Source organism: Hypanus sabinus, chromosome 9, assembly GCF_030144855.1.
Source record: "Hypanus sabinus isolate sHypSab1 chromosome 9, sHypSab1.hap1, whole genome shotgun sequence".
Lineage (NCBI taxonomy): Eukaryota > Metazoa > Chordata > Chondrichthyes > Myliobatiformes > Dasyatidae > Hypanus > Hypanus sabinus.
Genome location: NC_082714.1, coordinates 157,122,383 through 157,147,812, shown reverse-complemented (window position 1 = coordinate 157,147,812; position 25,430 = coordinate 157,122,383). Strand labels below are relative to the sequence as shown.

At 42.8% G+C, this 25,430-nt stretch overlaps 1 protein-coding gene across 2 annotated transcripts in view; it reads left to right on the top strand.

Annotated features, from left to right (window-relative positions):
* gss (glutathione synthetase) overlaps positions 1-25,430 on the top strand; it is a 112,535-nt gene that overhangs the window by 22,550 nt on the left and 64,555 nt on the right. For both annotated transcript variants that reach the window (XM_059980919.1, XM_059980918.1), the window contains exons 3-5: positions 5,201-5,346; positions 13,203-13,278; positions 20,326-20,465. In XM_059980919.1, the coding sequence (XP_059836902.1) occupies positions 5,201-5,346; positions 13,203-13,278; positions 20,326-20,465 (362 nt within the window). The remainder of the gene's footprint in view (positions 1-5,200; positions 5,347-13,202; positions 13,279-20,325; positions 20,466-25,430) is intronic.

Below are 25,430 nucleotides of genomic sequence, written 5' to 3'. Positions count from 1 at the left end.
TTGTAGCTTTTTCTGATCCCGCGCGTTAAATAAAGTATAAAAGCTACAGATAAGCGCAGTGCAGGTAAATGATAAAGTACAAGATCATAACGAGGTAGTTTGTGAGACAGTGTTCATCTTACTGTACACAGAACTGTATACAGTACTCTAAGTATGGTCTCATCAAGGTTTCGTTCATTATGTGACATGTTTGATGTAGGCGATCATGGTGGGGGGGGGGGAGGGAGACGTTAAGCGCGTGCTACACCTTTCCCAAGGGTGATCTGCAGGCTAGTGGAGGGAAGAGTGTTTTGCACCTCCTTTGGTAGATCTGCATCTCCACCCCGCCACACTCACCAAGGTTTAGGGGTGCTAAGCCTCGGCAATTCTCAATTCTCAACCCTGGAGGTATTTGAGAAGGGAAGAGAGATATTTTTTTGAAAGATCTTGGTATTGATGGCCATGGAGAACTGACACTAGATGGGCAAAATCTTTTTCCCAGTGCAGGGCAATTTGGTACTAGAAAGCGCAGGTTTGAGGTGAGAGCGAAAGGTTTAAAGGAGATCTGAAAGGGTAGGTTTCTCACACAGTGGGTGGTGGATATCCACGCTGAACTGTCAAAGGAGGCATTGGATACAGGTTCTAGTATAATATTTAAAATGTAATTAGACAAGTGGATGGAGTGGCCAGGGAGGCTTGGTTCCTCTGGTGAAGGGACTTGTCATGTCCATTCTAGAGCAGTTCACTCATCTTTGGTCCCCAGCGACACTCAGCTATCACCTGTGGCTCTAAGTAGCTGTTTGCATGTGAAAGTGGCTGCATCCCGGTACACTGCTTCAACAAGCAGGCTAAACCAGGTGAGGATAGCTGGCAGCCTCATACCCCAATGGGGTAGGAACGTGTCTGTCTTGGCACGTGAAGTTGGCTCTGGCAGGCTAGGCCAGGGGTCAGCAACCTTTACCACTGAAAGAACCACTTGGACCCGTTTCCCACAGAAAAGAAAACACTGGGAGCCGCAAAACCCGTTTGACATTTAAAATGAAATAACACTGCATACAACGTTTTGTTTTGCCTTTATGCTATGTATAAACAAACTATAATGTGTTGCATTTATGAAATTGATGAACTCCTGCAGAGAAAACAAAATTACATTTCTGCATGCAACAAAAACATTTTGAACTCCAAAAAAAAGACGTTGGGTTGAAGGTTAATTTTAAGTAAAATACTCAACGTCTATTTGAGTCCTTCTTGTATTTATGAAAAACGCCAAACTTAAATTTGCCACCAGCAGCAAACCAAAAATAATGTCAGCCAGCTGTCAACCTGAAAAATAATAGGCAATTAAAATATTTATCATACTTGGTCAGGTTGACTCACACCTGACAATGCAGTCGTATTCAGTAGGGATGGATCGATGCTTAGGGGAGTGACCGGGAAGGATAATGTGTTTTTTTTCCTCTCTGAACTCACAGAAGCATTTCTCAAACGATGTTTGCATTGCGATGATTGCAGAATGTAAATACTCCGAGTTTATCATGTCGTGACCTTGTTTGAACTCTCTCAAATTGGGGAAGTGAGACAATGTGCCTTTCTGTAAATCTCTGGCAAGCACTGTCAACTTGCGCTCGAATGCCAAAACATCCTCCAACATGTGCAGGGCTGTGTGTCCTTACCCCTGAAGAGCTGTGTTCAGCATGTTCAGGTGCGCTGTCATGTCTACCATGAAGTGTAGCTTTTCCAGCCACTCTGGCTGTTCCAGCTCAGGAAAGGTGAGCCCTTTGCTGCCCAGGAAAGTTTTCACTTCTTCCAGACACGCGACAAAGCGTTTCAGCACCTCCCCTCTGGACAGCCAGCGATAAAAACACGTTGTAGCGGTGTGCTACACGCAGTCAGTAAACTGCAGTCAAAGATAGCTTTATTCAAACTAAACAGCCTTGCTTTTAAGCCTCCCTCAACCCGCCCCCCCCATGGGCGCGGATGCTGCAAAAGACACGTACTCACAAACCCCCGTAGGCTATCTCCCTTAGCCTGAACGCTGGCTAATTGTGAGCCGGTTCGGATGTGTCAGGAAAAGTTCGCCACAACGTCTTATTTAGATTGTACAAGATCACCATAATCTTCAAATTTAGAATTACATTTCAAAAACTAACAAACTAACATAAAATACATTTTAATTAAATACTGACCAATTATTTCCCAAAGCAACAGGGAGCCGCAACACAGACGTAAAAGAGCCACATGTGGCTCCGGAGCCGCGGGTTGCCGACCCCCGGGCTAGGCAAATGAGATCTACAGTGGAATCCAACGACCATGAAGGTGCTTCTGCAATGCTCCGTGGAAAGCAAAGGGCACGGCAAGGTACATAAGACATCATTGTCATCCACTGTAACCGAGGAAGACCCCAGTTTGCGATGCTTGTTTGTACCACTGGGCTCAGACTTCTGAGGTTGAGAGAATGGAACTGCCCCCATACATCAGCTTTTCCACGTTTTTAAAAACTCTGCCACACAGGTCTCATGTCATTGTGGACATGATGGACAACCATAACCAGACAGGTACTTGAACTGGAAAGGAATAGTGGTGAAAAGAGTTAATGCAGGTACCTCGGAACAGCATAGGTATGTTGTCACAGTCTGCATGGATGAGATGGGCTGTAGCGGCCTGTTTTTTTTGTGTGGTGTGAGTCTATGCTTCAAGAAGAGGAGATGAGATGTGGAGCAGATCATCCATGGTCATATTGAATGTAGGCCAACTTTTTCTTGTGTGTTACATCATAGACTCATTCAGTTTTCAATTCTGTTAATACCCTGTTTACAGTGCTGTGCAGAAGTCTTAGGCACATATATAGTTGATCTTCACTAATTCGACTACCTGTAATCCGGTTCCTTTGATAATCCGGGCAACTGTAATTTCAAATTTTCCAGGCCACTGTACCAATCTGCTGCGCGTTGTTTTGGTTGTGCTAGGTCTGTTCACGTGTTGGCACGCTCTTGTCAACACAAACAGGTGATTCCTGCATGTTTTCCTGCATATATTAATATCATTTGCTCTTTTTTAGCCCAAATTATGGCCTCAGTGAGTAAAGGAAATGCACCTCGTGCTGTGAAGCGAAAATACCGCACATAATCCATTAAAGATGAAGTTGAACTCTTGAAAAAAAACTGGACAGCGGTGTATCGGTGAAAAGCTTGTGCGAGTGTTACAACATTGGCTCCTCCACAGTGTATGCTATAAAGAAACAGATAGTGGCTCAAAGAAACAGATGTGTGTAAGGAAAACAATGGAAGACAGAAGTTCAGAACTAGATAAAGTGCTGATAAACGTGGTTTAATCTTCGTGTAAGTGAAGGTGTTGAACTATCTGGAGATATGGTGAAGGAACAAGCAGTGTTTCATGAAGAACTAGGACTAGAGTATGAGTGTGACTGTAGTGAAGGCTGGCTTCATCAGTTCAAGTAGAGTCATGGCTTACAGTTTTGTGCACTGTGTGGTGGAAAATGTTCAACAGACAAGGAAGCAGCAGCAGAGTTTGTTGACGAGTTCGCCAAATTAGTCTCTGATGGAAAAATTAAGCCCCGAGCAGGTGTACAATGCTGATGAGAGTGCTTTGTATTGGAGATGTACACCAAGAAGAACACTAACAACAGCAGATACAGAATTGCCAACAGGGTATTAGGCATCGAGAGATTGTGTGACTTTGTTAAGCTGCTCTAATGCTGCCGGAACCCACAGATGTAAGTTACTGCCAGTTTCAGCACCAGTTCCTGACGCTTCATTCATTTTTCAAGATGAAGATGTTGATAATCCTGACAACTCCACTTTTGCAAAGATGTAACTTTGCCTGAAAGTATATTAAATGTCTCACTTTAGAAGTGGAAGTGCTCAGCTGTTCTGTACAAGTTAATACCTGTACATTTACCTGTACCCTTTATTTTATCTGTGCCTGTACAATATATTACTTTATTAAAATTTCACTTGCTACTCATTTAATATTTCTGTTTCATTATTATCTAACTTGTACTGATTTACATGGTATTTTAAAGGTATGTTGAGGCGGTCAGCTATTGCTTAATGTGATCCTTCTGTAATTCGGCATCTTCACTAATCTGGCACTGCCCAGGTCCCAATGGTGCCGGATTAGTGAAGGTCAGCCTGTATATAGTTAGGGTGCCTAAGACTTTTGCACTGTATTGTGGTCATTTTTTTTTAATGTATTGCACTGTACTGCTGCCACAAAAAAAACAAGTTTCATGACATATGTGAGTGATGATAAACCAGACTCTGATATGGGTCTCTTTTGTGGTTGAGTGGGAAGGAGGCAGCAATAGGGGAATCGTGGTTGGAAGAGGGGGAAGGAGCGGGGGAAGTGGGAAGCACCAGAGAAACATTCTGTAATGATCAATAAACCAATTGTTTGGAATCAAATGACCTTAACTGGTGTCTCAGGGACAAGTGTGTCTGCCCCCACACCACACCTCGCTACTGGTACTCCACCACTTCCACCTGTCCCACACTCCTCTCATGGGGTTCCACTTTTGCCATCCCAACATCCTTTGGTCCCACCACGTTTACAGATATACTCTCTGCTCCACAGTGACAAATACAGTACCATGCAAAACTCTTAGGCACCCGAGCTATACATGTACCCAAGCTATTTGCACAGCTTTGTACACATTCAAATATCTGGTTTGCCTTTATTCAGATAGTGTAGCAGTTCACAGAATACTTAAAAGTGTCAGCAATTGCAATTGGGGTTCAATTCTTGCTGCTGTCTGGAAGGAGTTTATACATTCTCTTTGTGGCCACGTGGGTTTCTTCTGGCTGCTGTGGTTTCCTCCCACGTTCCATAGACGTACAGATTAGGGTTAGCTAGTTGTAGGCATACTATGTTAGCACCAGAACCATTATGACTGGCGAGCTGCCCCCAGCACATCATTGACTCAAACGCTGCGTTTCACTATATGTTTCGATATTTAGATATAATATAATGTTTAATGACTTAAATGCAAGTTGTTAATATTTAAGTACAGACCTGAGAGAATTGGGTCAGTAACCAATGCTTTGTCATCTCTTAAAATATGTGCTGAAAAACCGGAGGTCTGCTTCTATCATTTTTAACTTTTAATATCCAGTGCTTTTAATTGCCTTTTTGCCAGGTTCTGTATTAATTATGATCCTAACGTTGATAAATTTGATGTCACACATTGGATCTTTCACTACAGACAATCTGCTATGCCCCCTTCAGTCTGTTCCCATCGCCAGTACCTATGAAGCTGTTCACTCAGGCGTTTGAGGTCCAGCAAGACTTCAACCTGCTGGTTGATAAAATCAGCATGGATTCCGAATTCCTAAGAAGTGCACTTGCAAGGTAAAACCCCTTTGATGCAACGTACAGTCAACCCATGTATTAGGGGTGGGGTTATATTCCAAGAAAACAATTGATATCACAATTGTCTGCAGGATCGCAAAATACAGCTGAAGGGGAAAATGAATGCTGTTAGTTTATTTTCCCATGTGAATTTCTTATGTTAGTGCCAGAAACATAGTGATCACAGTACATTGACGCAAACCTGCCCATGTTACTATGTTTCAATGTATGTGTGACAAATTAAGCTAATCTTTAATCTTATCCTGCATCTCAAATTTTTGGGTAGTCATTTTTGAATTATGTGAGGGAAATTTCCAACAGCCATAACTTTTGTCATCAACAACCCCTGACCCCCACCCCACCACCATCCAGGTCACATTCTCTTCTCACTGCTCTCATCGAGAAGGAGGTACAGGAGACTTCCCGCACCACCAGGTTCAGGAATAGTTATTATCCTACAGCCACCAGGATGCTGAATCAGAGTGGATAACTTCACTCATCTCAACACTGAACTGATTCAGCAACCTATGCGCTAGCTTTGAAGGACTTTGCAGCTCATGTTATCACTATTAATTACTTATAATATCATTTATTTATTATCATTATTCTTTTTGGATTTGCAATGTTTGCCTTTTGCACATTGGTTGTTTGTCAGTTTATGTGTGTAGTTTTTCATTGATTCTTCTGTATTTTTTTTGTTCTACTGTGATTGCCTGCAAGAGAATGAGTCTTGAGGGGGTATATGGCGACATATACGTCGTTTGATAATGAATTTACTTTGAATTTTGAGAGGTCGCCTGTGCAAAGTACATACATTATTTAGGCCATCTGATGTTTTGGGTTGTTTGCTGCCTGTTCATTCAGTGCTCTCTTCCTCTCCCACCCCTTGTTTCATCTCTCATCTCCTGGCTCTTTTTTAAGTGCTCATAAACATAACTGTTCTTGCAGGTTTCTTAGACCATAAAGTTTAGGAGCAGAATTAGGCCATTTGGCCCTTCGAGTCCGCTCCACCATTTCATCAAGGCTGATCTATTTCCCTCTCAGCTCCAATCTCCTGCCTTCTCCTAGTAACCCTTCGTGCCCTGACTAATTAAGAATCTATCAACCTGTGCCTTAAATATACCCAATGACTTGACCTCCACAGCTGCCTGTGGCAATAAATTCCACAGAATCGCTGTTCTCTGGCTAAAGAAATTCCTCCTCATCTCTGTTCTAAAAGGACGTCCCACTATTCTGAGGCTGTGTTCTCTGGTCTTAGACTCTCCCACCATAGAAGCATCCTCCATGTCCACTCCTTCGAGGCCTTTCAAGATTTTTTTGTTGCAATTAGGTCACTGCTTATTCTCCTGAATTCCAGTGAGTACAGATACAGGGCCATCAAATGCTCCTCATGTAACAAGCCTTTTAATCCCGGAATCATTTTCACGTACCTCCTTTGAATGCCTCTCCAAAGTTCTCATCGTTTCTTAGAGAAAAGGCCCTAAGCTGCTCACAATACTTCAGGTGAGGCCTCACAAGTACTTTATCAAGACTCACATTACATCCTTGCATTTATATTCTAGCCATTTCGAAATGAAAGTTAACGTCGCATTTGTCTTCCTCATCATATTTTCAACCTGCAAATTAACCCTTAGGGAATCCTGCACAAGGACTCTCAAATCCCTTTGCACTTCAGATTTTTGAATTTTCTCTCTATTTAAAATTGAAAAGTCTATACTTTTATTTCTTCTACCAAAGTGCATGGCCAGACCCTTCTCAATACTGTATTCCATCTGCCATTTCTTTTCCCATTCTCCTAATCAGTCCGTCCTTAAAACTACCTGCATCTCTACTTCCTCAAAATGACTTGCCCCCTCCACTCTACTTCCTCAAAACTACCTGCCCCCTCCACCTATCTTTGTATCATCTGCAAACTGGGCCACAAAGTCATCAATTCTGTCATCCTGATCATTGACATTTAAGATAAAAAGAAGTGGTCCCAATATGGACCCCTGTGGAACACCACTAGTAACCAGCAGCCAATCAGAGAAGGCTCCCTTTATTCCCACTCTTTCCCTCCTGCTAATCAGCCAATGTTTTATCCAGGCTCGTATCTTCCCTGTAATACCATGGGCACTTGTTAAGCAGCCTCGCATGGCACCTTGTCAAAGGCCTTATGAAGGTCCAAGTATGCAACATCAACTGACTCTCCTTTGTCTATCCTCCATCCTTCATTTCTTCAAAGAATTCCAACACATTTATCAGGCAAGATTTTCCCTTGAGGAAACCATGCTGACTACAGCCTATTTTATCATGTGCCTCCAAGTACCCTGAAACCACACCCTTAACAATTGACTCCAGCGTCTTCCCAACCACTGAGGTCAGATTAACTGGCCTGTAATTTCCTTTCTTCTGCCTCTCCCTTGAAGAGTTGAGTGACATTTGCAATTTTCCATTCCTTTGGAACCATGCCAGAATCAGTTGATTCTTGGGAGATCAGTACTAGTGCCTCCACAATTTCTTCAGCCATCTCTTCAGGCAACAACTACACTAATGCTTAAGAAGAATAATGTGGGCTGCTTAATGACTATCGCCAGGTAGCACTCACATCGACAGTGATGAAATATTTTGAGAGGATGGACATGACTAGACTGAACTCCTTCCTCAGCAAGGACCTGGAGCCATTGCAATTTGTCTATTGCCACAACAGGGCAATGGCAGATGCAATCTCAATGGCTCTTCTCATGGTCTTAGATTACTTGGACAATACAAACACCTCTGCCTGGATGTCGTTCATCGACTATAGCTCAGCATTTAATACCATCATTCCCACAATCCTGATTGAGAAGTCACAGAACCTGAGCCTCTGTATCTCCCTCTGCAATTGGATCCTTGACCTTCTAACTGGAAGACCACAGTCTATGCAGATTAATGATAACATTTCCTGCTGACGATCAACACTGGCACACCTCGGGTGTGTGCTTCGCCCGCTGCTCTACTATCTCTATATCCATGACTGTGTGGCTCGGCACAGCTCAAATACCATCTATAGATTTGCTGATGGCACAACCATTGTTGGTAGAATCTCAGTGGAGACAAGAGGGTGTACAAGAGCAAGATATGCCAACTAATGGAATGGTATTGCGGCAATAACCTTGCACTCAACATCAGTAAGATGAAAGAGCTGATTGTGGTCTTCAGGAAGAGTAAGATGAAGGAACACATACCAATCCTTACAGAGGGATCAGAAATGGAGAGAGTGAGCAGTTTCAAGTTCCAGGGTGTCAAGATCTCTGAGGATCTAACGCATCAATGCAGTTATAAAGAAGGCAAGAAAGCAACTATACTTAATTAGGAGTTTGAAGTGAAGTGTCAACATATACACTCAAAAACTTTTATAAATGTACTGTGAAGAGCATTCTGACAGGCTGCATCACTGTCTGGTATGGAGGGGCTACTGCACAGGACTGAAAGAAGCTGCAGAAGGTTGTAAATCTAGTCAGCTCCATCTTGGGCACTAGCCTACAAAGTACCCAGGACATCTCCAGGGTGCGGTGTCTCAGAAAGGCAGCGACCTCTGCACCCAGGGCATGAGATACAGAATCCTGAAGACACACACTCAGCCATTCAGGAACAGCTTCTTCCCCTTTACCATCTGATTCTTAAATGGACATTGAATCTTTGGACACTACCTCACTTTTTTTTAAACATACAGTATTATTGTTTTTGCACTTTTTGAAAAATCTATTCAATATACATAATTGATTTACTTGTTTGTTATTATTTTTTAATTTTGTTTTTTTTTCTCTGCTAGGTTATGTATTGCATTGAACTGCTGCTGTTAAGTTAACAAATTTCACATCACTTGCCGGTGATAATAAACCTGATTCTGATTCTTTCAGAGCCCTGATGTGTATATCATCTGGTCCTGGTGACTTAATTACCTTTAGACCTTTCATTTTCCCAAGCACCTTCTCCTTAATAATGGCAACTACACACGCTTCTATCCCTGACACACTCGAACTTCTGGCATACTGTTAGTGTCTTCTATAGTGAAAACTGATTCAAAATAGTTAGAAACATACAGATGTAGAAAACTTACAACACAATACAGGCCCTTCAGCCCACAAAGCTGTGCCGAACATGTCTTTACCTTAGAAATTACCTAGAGTTACCCATAGCCCTCTTTTTTTAAGCTCCATGTATCTATCCAAGAGTCTCTTAAAAGACCTGATTGTATCCACCTCCACCACTGTCACCGGCAGCCCATTCCATGCACTCACCACTCACTGTGTAAGCACCTTAAACCTGTGCCCTTTCATGCTAGCCATTTCAGCCCTGGGAAAAAGCCTCTGACTATCCACATGATCAATGCCTCACATCAAATTATATACCTCTATCAGGTCACCTCTCATCCTCCATCACTCCAAGGAGAAAAGGCTGAGTCCACTCAACTTCTTCTCTTAAGGCATGCTCCCAATTCCAGGCAATGTCCTTGTAAATCTCCTCTGCACCCTTTCTATGGTCTCCACATCCTGCCTATAGTGAGGCAATCAAAACTGAGATGAGTACTCCAAGTGTGGTCTGTCCAGGGTCCTCTATATTACCTACAACATTCCCTTTCGGTTCTTAAACTCAATCCCACGATTGATGAAGGCCAATGCACCATATGCCTTCTTAACCACAGAGTCAGCCTGCGCAGCAGCTTTGAGTGTCCTATGAACTCAGACCCCAAGGTCCCTCTGATCCTCCACACTGCCAAGAGTCTTACCATTAATACTACATTCTGCCATCCAATTTGACCTATCAAAATGAACCACCTCACACTTATCTGGGTTGAACTCCATCTGCCACTTCTCAGCTCAGTTTTGCATCCTATCAGTGTCCTGCTGTAACCTCTGACAGTCCTCCACACTATCCACAACACCCCCAACCTTTGTGTCATCAGCAAATTTACTAACCCATCCCTCCACTTCCTCATTCAGGTCATTTATAAAAATCATAAAGAGTAGGGGGTTCCAGAACAGATCCCTGAGGCACACTATGGTCACTGACCTCCATGCAGAATATGTTCCATCTTCAACTACTCTTTGCCTTCTGTGGGCAAGCCAGTTCTGGATCCACAAAGCAATGTCCTCCTGGATCCCATGCCTCCTTCCTTTCTCAATAAGCCTTGCATGGGGCACCTTATCAAATACCTTGCTGAAATCCATATGTAATACATCTACGACTCTACCTTCGTCGATGTGTTTAGTCATATCCTCAAAAGAATTCAATCAGGCTTGTAAGGTGTGACCTGCCTTTCACAAAGCCATGCCGACTGTTCCTAATCATATTATGCCTCTCCAAATGTTCAGAAGTCCTGCCTCTCAGGATCTTCTCCATCAACTTACCAACCACTGAAGTAAGAGTTTTTTTTTATATACTCAGTTTATCCTCCACTGCTACCTCTCCAGTGGTCTGATATCTACTCTCGCATCTCTTTTACACTTTATATATAGCTGAAGGCACTTTTTGGTATCCTCCTTAATACTGGCAAGCTTACCTTCATATTCCATCTTTTCCTTTGTTATAACGTTTTTAGTTTCTTTCTGTTGGTTCTTTAAAAGCACCCCAATCATGTTAGCTTTGACTTCTCTTCAGTTACGGTTGTATCACCCTGCCTTTAGATTATTTCTTCCTCTTTGGGATGTATATATCCTGTCACAAACACAAGAAAGTCTGCAGATTTTGGAAACCTACTTTCGCCTCCAGATTTGCTCCCAGAAACTCCAGCGATTCCTGTAACGCTGTCATCCCCACCAGTGTTCCTTTCCAATCGATTCTGGCCAGTTCCTCTCTCCTACCTCCATAATTCTCTTTACTCCAAAGTAATACATTCTAGAAATTCCCCCTCTCGGGATCCAGCACGGATCTGATTTACCCAGTTTACCTGCATATTGAAATCCCCCATGCCAATTGAAATATTGCTGTTTTGACATGCATTTTCTATCTCCAGTTGTAATTTGTAGATCACATCTTTACTACTGTTTGGGGTCTATATAGAACTCCCATCAGGGTCATTTTGCCCTTGCAGTTCCTTAGATCTACCCACAATCATTCAACACCTTCTGATACTATGTCACCTCTTTCTAATGATTTGATTTCATTTTTTTACCAACAGAGCTACACTGCCCCCTCTGCCTACCTGCCTGTACTTTTGATAGAATCTGTATCCTTGGACATTAAGCTCCCAGCTATAATCTTCTTTCAGCCACCATTTGGTGATGTCCACAACATCATACATGCCAATCTGTAACTATGCTACAAGTTTATCTACCTTATTCCATGTACAGTGCACATTCAAAGGTAACGCCTTCAGTCTAGCATTCGCCCTTTTCGATTTTGTCCACCTTTTTTCATTGCAATTTATCCTGTTGACTTTATTTTTGCCCTGTTCATCAACCTCTCTTTGCTGGGAGTCTCACTGCACACTGCCTCTGTTTGTAAACCAACTACCTCATCCTCTGCACTATCACTCTGATTCTCATCCCCCGGCCAAACTAGATTAAACCTTTCCAAACGGCTCAATCAAACCTGTTCTCAAGGGTTCAGGTGCAACCTCAACAGGTTTGTACAGGTAGTGCCTTCCCCCAAAAGATTTGATAAGCTATCAAAATCTTGCTTATTATCACAGATATGTTGTGAAGCTTGTTTCGCAGCAGTAGTACAGTGCAGTACATTAAAACTTACTAAAGATTACAATAAGAATATGTAAAATTATAAATAATGCAGAATGAGAGCAAAATAGTGAGGTAGTGTTCACAGCGGGTGGTGGGGTGGAGATGCGTTCCTACCAAAGGAGGTGTAAGGTGACCTGCTAGTCTGCAGGTCATCCTTGAACAAGGTGTAGCATCTGCTTACCTGCTTAGCACCCCCCGACCCCGCCGCCCAATCTGGGTCGCATGAAGCCATGGGAGCAGGTGGTGGACGGTCATATGAGCAGATGGTGCATATTACAAGTCCTGGTTATGTGACCACTGATGTCAAGCAAACAATCTCTGATGAGTATTGATAATGACTGGGGTCTCCCGACTTGTAAAGACTCTGCCCAGAAGAAGGCAATGGCAAATCACTTCTGTAGAAAAATTCACCAAGGAAAATTATGGTCAAAGACCATGATTACCCGCGTCATATGGCATGGCACAGAATGAATGAATGTTCATAGATCTTTCAGAAATCTGTTGGCAGAGAGGAAGAACCTGTTATCAAAATGTTGAGTTTTGCTCTTAAAGCTCTGGTAGCTATTCCCTGATGGTAGCAATGAGAAGAGGGCATATTCTGGATGGTGAGAGTCCCTCATGATGGATGCAGCCTTCTTGAGGCATTGCCTTTTGAAAATGTCCTCGATAGTGGGCCGACTAGTGCCCATGATGAAGCTGGCTTAGTTTACAACACTCTGCAACTTTTTCCAATCCTGTGCATTATCGCTTCCATACCAGATATTGATGCAACTGCTCAGAATGCTCTCCAGCTTGCATTTGTATAATTTTGCTAAGTGTCTTTGTAGTAATGTGTAGAATGTGTACAGAATCAGATCTGTGGGTTACAGTGTGAAAATGTATCTCAACTGACGAAAGGTCTCGGCCCGAAACGTCGACAGCGCTTCTCCTTATAGATGCTGCCTGGCCTGCTGTGTTCCACCAGCATTTTGTGTGTGTTGTTTGAATTTCCAGCATCGGCAGATTTCCTCGTGTTTGTTCAACTATTAATGTTAGCTTTCGGAAGAATGCAGTATAAGCTCTAACTTTTCCATTTCAAAGTATTAAAGTGAGTGGGTATTGATTGCTGAATTGTTGAAACCTTATCAAATACATCTTCCTTGCTATTATTTTCAGCACCATAGAAGTAGATGAATTTACAGCTCGGCTTTTCAACATCTACAGTCAAGTACTTCAAGAAGGAATTACCCAGGTAATGGATTCAGTTTCATCCTGTTAAGAAGAGGTTCTTTTTAAAAAAAAAACACACATGATCATTTACTTTCCATCAGGAATTATAATTTTTGGTGTGGGAAATAATGCTTCAGCAAGAATGTATTGAAGTGCTGTTAAAACTTGTGGGCAAATGATCAACAAAGAATGTCATTTGACCTTCTATACTTGAGTGGGTTTCTTTTTTGTCTGACGTTTATGCTGGCATGTTAAAAGGCACTACGTACACATGAATGTTGCATTGGTTTCCAGATCAGAAGATTAGTTAATACATTAAATAAACTCCTGGGAGAGATTACTGACTGATGAAAGCCAGTGTGCCCAACACTGCCTCTATCACATCATCCAGCAGTGACCCCACTTTCAAGGAACCAATCTTATTGTCTAGATCTTGTGCACGAAAGGGATGGCAGCCACCACCTATAAGACATGGGAGCAGAATTTGGCCATTTGTCCCATCACATATGCTCTGCCGTGGCTGATTTATTATCCCTCTCATCCCCATTCTCTTGCCTTCTCCTCACAACCTAAGACACCCTTATTAATCAATAAACTATAATTTTCCGCTTTAAATATACCAGTTGGCTTTACTTCCACAGCCATCTGTGGCAATGAATTCCACAGATTCACCATCCTGTGACTAAAGAAATTCCTTCTCTTCTCTGTTCTAAAAGGACATCCTTCTATACTGATGATGTGACCTCTGGTCCTAAACTCCCCCACGATAGGAAATAAATTTCTGTGGCGATATGGTTTCAGTCTACATTGTGTTGGCTCACTTTCAAGTTCTGTCTACAATATCTCGTACACCTGAAGATAAAATTGCCACTTCCTATAACTAAGAAAGGAGGAGATTGTTTGCAAAATTTTGCAGATGCTGAGAATCTGAACACCAGGAAACAAGAAGAGCTGGTTAGTCAGCATCTATAGAGAGAGAGAGAGAAGCAGAATTCATATCGCAAAAAGAAAAGTAATGTAGGACTTGTTTGTCAGTAACTTTAAATTCATTGGTGCTCTCATTTCAGAGGACCTGGCCTGGGCCCAGCATGTGCAGTTGCAAGAAAAAAGTTTGTGAACCCTTTGCAATTACCTGGTTTTCTACATTAATTACTCATAAAATGTGGTCTGAGTTTAGGGTCCATGTTTCACAGCCATATAGGGCTACTGACCAGATGAGATTCTTGAGAAGGCGTATCTTGGTGTCAGTGCTCACAGATCTATCTTTCCAGATGTTCCAGAGTTTGGTAGTGCTTGTGCGTGCCATTGTTAGCCTTCACCTTATTTCCTTGCTGCACTCGTTCGTGTCATTTAGTTCTGCACCAAGGTATATAAAGGAGGACACGAGTGAATCTGCAGATGCTGGAAATAAATAAAAACACAAAATGCTGGCAGAACTCAGCAGGCCAGACAGCATCTATGGGAGGAGGTAGTGACGATGTTTTGGGCCGAAACCCTTCATCAGGAGTCTGTAGTGACGACGTTTCGGTCCAAAACGGGTTTTGGCCTGAAACGTCATCACTACCTCCTCACACAGATGCTGTCTGGCCTGCTGAGCTCTGCCAGCATTTTGTGTTTTTATATATAACGGAGGACTCTTGTTTGATCTTGTCGTTTCCGATGTAGATGTCAGCAGCTTGAATTGCAGTTTCGCTTATCACCATAATTTTGGTTTTTCTGACATTTATCAGCAAACCAAATTCAGCAGAGACTTTTGCAACATTATTGAATAGTACTTGTAGGTCTTCTTCTGTTGTGGCTAGCAGGGCTGTGTCATCTGCGTATCTCAAGTTATTGATGGTTCTTCCTCCTATTTTAATGCCAGTGTTATCTGGAATTGCCAGTCTCATGATCATCTCAGTGTGGATGTTAAAAAGGTGTGGAGAAAGGATGCAGCCTTAACAGACTCCTTTCCCATTGCAGAATGATTCAGTCTCGCCAGATATGGTCCGGAGGCCAGAAGATTGCGTAGCATACAGTGTTTCTAGAAGGGCCACTAGGTGTAGTGCTACGCCCAGTTGATTCATTGTTATTCACAGTTTGGTGTATTGGACACAGTCAAATGCTTTTGAGTAGTCTATGAAGCAGATGTACAGGGGGTGTTGACCTCTCTCATTTTCTCCATTATTAAGAGCATGTTGAAGAGCTGGTTCCTGGTGCCTCAGCCACTCCTGAAGCCAGCTTGTTCCAGTGCGATTTCTCTATCTACGTAGTTCTTTAGTCCTCTGAGATGATTGTGAGTAGGACCTTGCTGGCGTGTGATATCAATGCAACTGTTCTGTAATCACTGCACTGCAGGAGGTCCCCTTTCTTGGGAATTGGAATGTAGACAGATTTGCACCAGTCTGTTGGCCATTTGCCAGTCTTCCAGGTGGTGCAGGCAATGTGGTGCAAGATGTGGGCCATTGAGGTGCCTGTTGCTTTCAGTAGTTCTGCTGGTATGTTGTCTGGACCAGGTGCTTTATTCTTTTTAATCTTCTCGATTGCTCTTTCTACTTCTGACAGTAGTGGGTCGGGTTCATGTTCTAGTGTTGTCCGGTCAATGGCTTTGTCACGGTTTTCATTCTTGTGATTTTCATAGAGTTTCTTGGGTGTACTCGAGCCGCCTTTCCCTCACATCTGCATCTTCTGTCAGGAGTTTTTCCTTCATCATTTTTGATTGCACCAATTCGTGGTGTAAAGGTGCCGGTAATTTCTTTTACTGCAGCATAAACTATCTTGCTGGTGCCTTTGTTGGCCTCATTTTCCATGCTGGAGTACATGCGTTGTAGGTTTGCCTCTTTGTTAAGCCTGCAGCATCATTGTACTTCACGCTTCAGCTCCTTGTACTCCAAGGTAGCACAAGCTCAAAGGCACAGAATGGATCACAAATGAAACACTGTATGCAGTAGGAAAAAAGAGATTGGTGAAAGGTCAGAAAGGAACAACATTATCAAATGCCTTACTGAAATCCATATACACTACATCCACTGCTCTACCTTCATCAATGTGTTTTGTTACATCCTCAAAGAATTCAGTCAGGCTTGTAAGGCATGACCTGCCCCTAACAAAGCCATCCTGACTATCCCTAATCAGATTATGTCTCCCCAAATGCTCATAAATCCCACCTCTCAGGATCTCCACTACTGAAGTAAGACTCATTGGTCTATAATTTCCTGGGTTATCTCTACTCCCTTTCTTGAACAACAAAGGGAACAACATTTGCATCTCTTCAATCCTCCAGTACTTCTCACATCCTTATTGATGATATAAAGATCATCAGCAATCTCCCCTCCCTCGATTCACACAATAGCCTGAGGTATATCTCATCTGGTCCCAACAATTTATCTAACTTAATGCTTTTCAAAAGCTCCAGCACATCATCCCTCTTAATGTATGCTCAAGCATTTAAGTCTGTTGTAAATCATCCCCACAATTGCCAAGGTCCTTTTCCCTGGTGAATACTAAAGCAAAGTATTGACCTCCACTTCCTCCTCCAACTCCAGAAGAGATTTGGTATGTCAACAAATACATTCAAAAACTTCAACAGTTGTACCGTGGAGAGCATTCTGACAGGCTGCATCACTATCTGTTATGGAGGGGCTACTGCACAGGACCGAAAGAAGCTGCAGAAGGTTGTAAATCTATTCAGCTCCATCTTGGGCATTAGCCTACAAAGTACCCAGGACATCTTTAGGGAGCGATGTCTCAGAAAGGCAGTGTCCATTATTAAGGACCTCCAGCACCCAATGGCAAGGACAACATTTACAGAAATGAGAAACATCTTAACGAACAAGAAAATGGCAATTGACATCCGCCTTAGAGCTCTCAGCTGCTACGTTCTTCCTATATTGATGTATGGCTGCGAGTCATGGACCATCACAAATGTAATGGAAAAAAGAATCAATGCGGCAGAGATGTAGTTGCTCAGAAGAATGCTATGCATATCATATACGGACAGGATAATCAACGAAGAAGTTCTACAGAGAACGAAAACAAGACATACATTACTTAAAAAAACAACAATCAAAATTCTTTGGACACATCATGTGAAGAGAGACATTGGAACATTTAGTTACCACTGGAAAGCTGGAAGGAAAAAGAAGCAGAGGCAGACAAAGAGTGAGAATGATAGATGGATTAACATCACGGTCAGAAACAGGGGAGGCAACAACTACAATTCGGAGGGTCAGGGACTGTGATGGATGTAGAGACATGATCGCCCACACTGAACGGCAAGGCACTTGAAAAGAAAGCAACCAGGCCATGCCCTTTTCTCACTGTTACCATCAGGAGGGAGGTACAGAAGCCTGAAGCCACACACTCAGTGATTCAGGAACAGCTTCTTCCCCTCTGCCATCCGATTCCTAAATGGACTTTGAATCTTTGGACACTACCTCACTTTTTTTTTAATATATAGTATTTCTGTTTTTGCACTTTTTAAAATCTGTTCAATATATGTAATTGATTTACTTATTATTTTTTTATTTTATTTATTATTATATTTTTTCTCTCTGCCAGATTATGTATTCCATTGAATTACTACTGCTAAGTTAACAAATTTCACATAACATGCTGTTGATAATAAACCTGATTCTGATTCCATGCACATGGTTCCACTATTGCACCTATTTGGATCTATTCTCACATGGCTCATCCTTGTTCTCTTCACATACTTGTAGAATGCCTCTGGATTTTCCTTAATGCTGCTTGCCAAGGTCTTCTCTGGCCCCTTCTAGCTCCCCTAATTTCATTCTTAAACTCCTTTCTGGCAAACGTAATTTTGTAGAATTCTGTTAATGCCTAGTTTCTTGAACCTTTTGTAAGCTTCTCTTTTCTTCTTAACTAGATTCTCCACATCCTTTGTACACCACGGTTCTTTTACCCTACCATCCTTTCCCTGCGTCAATGAAACATACCTATGCAGAATGCCATGAAAGTGCTTCCTGAACATTTGCCACATTTCTGCTGTGTATTTCTGAGAACATCTGCCCCCAATTTATGCTTCCAATTTCCTGCCTGATTACATCATACTTCCCCCTACCCCAGTTAAATATTTCCCCAAATTGTCTGCTCTTATCCCTCTCCAGCACTATGGTAAAGGAGATAGAGTTGTGATCACTGTCTCCAAAATGCTCTCCCACCGAGAGATCTGACACCTGACCAGGTTCATTTCCCAATACCAGATCAAATACAGCCCCTCCTCTAGTTGGCTTATTTACATATTGCATCAGGAAACCTTTCTGAACACTCTTAACAAACTTGACCCTGTCAAAACCCCTTGCTCTAAGGAGGTGCCAGTCAATATGAGGAAAGTTAAAATCACCCATCACAACAGCCCTATTATTATTACACTGTTTGAGAATCTGCATCCATATCTGCTCCTCGATGTCTGTGTTACTATTGGGAGGTCTGTTTTAAAAAAAAACACCCTGTAGAGTTATTGCCCCCTTCCTGTTTCTGACTTTCACCCGCAATGACTCAGTAGACAATCCCTCCATTTCTTCCTCCTTTTCTGCAGCTGTTATACTATCCCTGGTTTGCACTGCCACTCCTCCACCTCTTTTGTCTCCCTCCCTATCCTTTTTGAAACATCTAAAGCCCAGCACACTCAGCAGCCATTCCTGCCCCTGAGTCATCCAAGTCTCCGTAATGACCACAGTGTTGTAGTTCCACAAATTGATCCATGCTCTAAGTTCATCCACAATGACTATGATACTCTTTGCATTAAAGTAGACACATTTCAAACCATCTGACTGAATGCATCTTTGATCTAACATCTGCCTATCCTTCCTCACAAACTCCCTACATGTTGTCTCTACTTGTGTGCCAACTGCCTCATCCTCTGCCTCTTCACTTGAGTTCCTACTCCCCTGCAAATCTGGTTTAAATCCTCCCCAATAGCATTAACAAACCCCACTGCTAGGATATTTGTCCCCCTCTCCAGAAATCTGAATCCCTGTCCCTTGCTCCAATCCTTCAACCACGCATTTATCCGCCACTTCATTTTATTCCTATACTCACTGTCACATGGCACAGGCAGCAATCCCGAGATTACTACCCTGTATTCTGCTTTCAGGACTCCCTCCTTTTTCTACCTTTGTCATTGGTAGCAATATGTACCACAACCTACCCTCCTATTGTGGACACGTTCAGAAAAATCGTGAACCCTGGCAGCTGGGAGGCAAGTTACCACCTGTGTTTCTTTTTCACGCCCACAGAATCACCTGTCTGTCCCCTTAACCATCGACTCCCCTGTTACTGCTGCCATGCACTTCTGTTCCACAGGAACAGACTCGGTGCCAGAGGCACGGCCACTGTTGCTTCCCCCAGGTAGGTCCCCCCCCCCAACAGTTCTCAAAATGGAGTACTTATTTTTAAGTGGGACAGCCACAGGAGTGCTCCACTACCTGATGCTCTCCTTTCCCTCTCCTGACAGTCACCCACTTGTCAGACTCCTGTGGGCCCGGTGTGATTACCTGTCTTTAGCTCCAATTGATCACCTCTTCATTTTCCCTAACGAGCTGATGATCATCGAGCTGCAGTTCCATTTACCTAACTCTGTCTCTAAGGAGCTGTAACTTGATACGTATGGCACAGATGTGGCCATCAGGGAGGCTGGAAGTCTCCTGGATATCTCACATCTGACACCCAGAGCAGAAAACTGGCCTTGCAATCATACCCACTATTCTTAAGTTAGAGGGTAAAAGAGATATGAAAGTAACTTACCTTCATACCTCACCTAGGCCCGTCCTCACTGAAGCCCTGGTGACCCAAAGCCGTACTACTCGGACTCGCACTACTCCGACATCTCCGCTAGGCAGTGTCTCCCTGTTATTCCAGAAACCTTCTTGGTGGCCTTGCGCGATGATGAGCTATTGTGTCTGCGCACTTCTCCCAATCAAATCTCTCACCAAAAGAAACTCCTGGCTTTTTAAATCTTCTCAGCAGCCTTGTGTGATGACGAGCTATTACGCCTGCACGTTTCTTCCAATCGAATCTTACTGTTGTATAAGCTGTGGTCTCACCTTTTTGTTATTCTCTTGTTCAGCCAATTACCTTGGGCATAAACAGATCAGACTACATGTTTGACAAACAACGTGGTCAAGCTGTCACCCTGAAGCAGATTGAGATTAACACCATTGCTGCTAGCTTTGCAGGGCTGGCTGACAGGATTCCTGAGGTGCATCGGTAAGATTCCACTTGAGTGATCTTGTGACCTTTCCTTTTTCTTTATTAGTTTAATTAATACTGATTAATTCCCAGTTTGCTACTTCACGAATTGAGTAAGGCCTCTGTCAGTCAGGGTCAACCATGGATGTTGTGTCTTTGCTGTCTAGATAAGCAAGCCTAGGCAGTACAATATGGAGAGCATGCTGTTGCCAGTGTAGCAAGCTCCCCATCTCCACACAGCAGATGAACCCACAGGAACGACAGAGACTGATACAGTTTAGCACTAGCAGCGACGCAGGAGTTACCAGTCAGCATTGAACTCAATGTAGGACTGCCTTAGGGACTGCAGCTCTGGATTTTTCCCATGGGGTTTAGTCCCAAAGGCCTCTGCATGTGTGGGTGTAGCTGCAAGGCAACAGAGGTTTGAGATCAGAGCTTTCCTTCTCCTAGATGAGCTACCAACTACAGCTGACGAGCCCCATCTGCCCAAAGCAACCGGTTTTAAGGTTCCAGTAACCATCTTCGCCCTTTCTCTGGTCAGTAGAAATGGTTCCACTAGACATGAATGCCAGGAACTGGACTTGGTTGTCAGAGGCCGTTTGAGGTGCACACCATTGGGAGCATTTAATAGGTGGTGGGAGCATTTAATAGGTGGTGGGAGCTTGTCCCCATTACCACCCCGGCTATGACAACTTTAAGGAACCACTCCTAGAGGTAAAGGTTAGTACATTGTCCCATGGGTGTAGGACTATCGAGTGGTCCCCTAGTACAATAAGATGAACTGTTGACCACACAATCCACCTTGTCAAGACCTTATACCTGTTATCTGCTGGCACTGCAACACTTTATTCTGAACTTGTTATTGTTTTACCTAGTCCTTTTGCAATGTACTGCTGCTGTATAACAACAAATATCACAACATACACCAATTATATTAAATCTGATTCTGGTTCAGATTCTACCTCAGTACACTGAAGGGATAAAATAATCTGTGTGAATGGCATGCAAAACAAAAACACCTTCAACCACCCAATCTATCTCATTCCTATTTATGCCTCCGGTTGCCTTCTGAGATGCTGCCTACAACAGTGGTGTCATTGGTGAATTTATAGATGGTGTTTGAGCTGTACCTAACCATGCAATCATGACTGTAGAGAGAGTAGATCAGTGTGTTAAGCACTCATACTCGAGGTGCAGCTTTGTTGATATCTAGCCAATCAGATTTCTAAACAGAATATGAACATTCATCATTATTATGTGCCTTGCTGTATGACGTGGGCAACCATAATCTAATGACCATGATTGTTCATGGCAAATTTTTCTACGGAAATGGATTGCCAGCACCGCCTTCTGGGCAGTGTTTTTACAAGATGGATGAACCCCCAACCACTATTAATAGACTGTCTAGCCACCAGTGGTCATATAATCAGGGCTTGTGATGTGCACCAGCTGTTCATACAACCATCCAGCGTCTGCTCCCGTGGTTTCAGTTGACCCTGTCTGGTGGGTGGGGGGTCTACACAGGTGCTACACTTTGCCCAAGGGTGACCTGAAGGCCACAGGTGGGAAGGGGCACCTTACATGTCCTTCAGTAGAGAAGTTCTCCTCCCTGCCTCCCACTGTGAACACTACCTCACTATTTTACTCTCTTTTCACACTATTTATTTATTTTTATTTCTCTCTTATTATAACTTATAGTGTTCATTTATTTATTAGTAATCCCCTGGCTTAAGACCATGTTTTATTAATACAGTAATGCTGTTAGGCATTTATTTTTTGCAGATTTTCTCAAAATTCATTAAGTGTTCCTTTAATTACATTATAGAGTTGTGTATTTCATCTTTGCTGTTTAAAATAAAAATACAGTTGATTAAGTTAGGCTTGCGGAATTAGCCAATAGGATTTGTCTTTTTAGCACTTCTTTTGGAAGAGAGCACAGGAAAAGAATGGGGGAGCCATTTTCCAGAGGGAGTGCGAGATCGAAAGAGGGGAGAGAAGGAAAACGGAAATGGATGACGAGCATTGCAGAGAACATGCTGAAATGCTCTGAGGACCCTTTTGAAAGGACAGATAGGGATGTCAGAAAATCCTCATGCAGGCGGTGGTCTCATGGAGAATGTGCATATAACTTTTAGCTAGTTAGCACGCAACCTTGGCAAAAGTTTGACACATCCTTTGACGTTGCATGGAATTTTTTTTTATGTTTTCCTGGACAGTTTCAGTACCGTGAGTAAATGAAGTGAAGCAAACTGGATTGATTATGCCACAATGAGCTCCAATGATTAGTATACACTACAGACTAATATGCATGTAATGGGTCCTTTTCCTTTGTTTATAATTTAAAATATTTTGTCAATACAATTTCGATCAAGTTTATACTAGTGTGAATTAAATTTTTGCTTCATGGGGAATGGTAAATTTGAATGGGTGTGTCAATATTCATACAAGTAATGGCCTTAGTTTTCCCTTGGAGGGAACATTCAAACTTTTGTTTGTGTTTATCCTCGACGTGTTTATTTATTGGAAGTGGCCATTTCATGGTTAATCCCCTTGCATTGTGAGTATTGTTGCTGTTCGCTTGTATTCACAGTCATAGCTAACTCATTACAAGCCTGCAGTGAGGGGGTTCCACTTTTGGGGGCATCATCTCCGATGGATGCTTATATGATCTAAAGCTGTACTACGGCTGTATAATGATTGGATAGCCTGTTTATTTGTGTTTAAGCCAGTATTACACCAGTGGGTTTTTTTTGCATTTTTAAAATGCGTCATAACTAAGATGCTATGAAATGGATGCCGCAGAGTTGAAGGTTTGGTGTGATAGAAAGAGATTATCCACTCAATGCTTGTGTACTGAGCAATGATTCTGTTGATGCTGAAAATGATATTTCAGTTAAGGCCTTGAATCTTATGAAAGTTCTGGTAAAAGTTACATGGATTGATCATAGTTTGATTGAATCAGTTGGCAAATATTTTGTGCTGGTCCAGATCTCCAGTGATGTGACTGAACTCACTCTGCCTCATTCGGCCCTTTGAGCCTGCACTGCCATTCTGAGATCATGGCTGATCATCTACTATCAATACCCGGTTCCTGCCTTATCCCCATATCCCTTGATTCCCCTGTCCATAAGATACCTATCTAGCTCCTTCTTGAAAGCATCCGGAGAATTGGCCTCCACTGCCTTCCAAGGCAGTGCATTCCACACCCCCACAACTCTGGGAGAAGAAGTTTTTCCTTAACTCTGTCCTAAATGACCTACCCCTTATTCTCAAACCATGCCCTCTGGTACTGGACTTTCCCAGCATCTGGAACATATTTCCTGCCTCTATCTTGTCCAATCCCTTAATAATCTTATATGTTGCAATCAGATCCCCTCTCAATCTCCTTAATTCCAGTGTGTACAAGCCCAGTCTCTCTAACCTCTCTGCGTAAGACAGTCCGGACATCCCAGGAATTAACCTGATGAATCTACGCTGCACTTCCTCTATAGCCAGGATGTCCTTCCTTAACCCTGGAGACCAAAACTGTACACAATACTCCAGGTGTGGTCTCACCAGGGCCCTGTACAAATGCAAAAGGATTTCCTTGCTCTTGTACTCAATTCCCTTTGTAATAAAGGCCAACATTCCATTAGCCTTCTTCACCACCTGCTGCACTTGCTCATTCACCTTCAGTGACTAATGAACAAGGACTCCTAGATCTCTTTGTATTTCTCCCTTACCTAACTCTACACCATTCAGATAATAATCTGCCTTCCTGTTCTTACTCCCAAAGTGGATAACCTCACATTTATTCACATTAAATGTCATCTGCCCAAGTATCTGCCCACTCACTCAGCCTATCCAAGTCACCCTGAATTCTCCTAACATCCTCATCACATGTCATACTGCCACCCAACTTAGTATCATCAGCAAACTTGCTGATGTTATTCTCAATGCCTTCATCTAAATCGTGGATGTAAATCGTAAACAGCTGTGGTCCCAATACCGAGCCCTGTGGCACCCCACTAGTCACCACCTGCCATTCCGAGAAACACCCATTCACCATTACCCTTTGCTTTCTATCTGCCAACCAGTTTTCTATCCATGTCAATATCTTCCCCCTAATGCCATGAGCTCTGATTTTACCCACCAATCTCCCATGTGGGACCTTATCAAATGCCTTCTGAAAATCGAGGTACACGACATCCACTGGATCTCCCTTGTCTAACTTCCTGGTTGCATCCTCGAAAAACTCCAATAGATTAGTCAAGTATGATTTGCCCTTGTTAAATCCATGCTGGCTCGGCCCAATCCTATCACTGCTATCCAGATATGCCACTATTTCATCTTTAATAATGGACTCTAGCATCTTCCCCACTACTGATGTTAGGCTGACAGGATGATAGTTCTCTGTGATAGGAATACCTGGAGAGGCAGGGCCATGGCCAGTTCATATATTTAGAAGTGCACAGAATACATTTCTAGATGCTGCTGAGGGTGAAGATATTCAGTTCAAGTTGCTCTCTTTTCTGAGGAATGAAGGGAAACCTCTGGCTGTTGTTAAAATTTATTAAGTCCTTAAGCTGTTGATCTAAAATCTGAGCTGGCGTCTGCTATCATATCACAAGTCGATAAATGCCGAAGTGTACCCACTGAGGTCTGTGTTATTGTAAGCTGAGAATGTTCTCTAGAGTAAAGCCCACACCCGGTGGAGAAGAAGAACATGAGACTTGGACTGAGCAGATGTCACATTTACTAGGTGAATAGCAATGCACAGACAATATAAAGAAGCAAAGACTGTTAGAGAGTTGGGTCCTGATGCTGAAATAGTGAGGTTGCTGAAGGCAGAAAATCTTTTAGTCTCATCAACTAACTATATGCAGGGTCTGGAAAATGCTTTTGGCACTACTGAAAGTTCAGCTGATCTCATTGTGAAGTTCAGACACATATTCCAAGAGAGAAACTCTCTGCCTACACTTTCAGATTCGATAAACTGCTGTA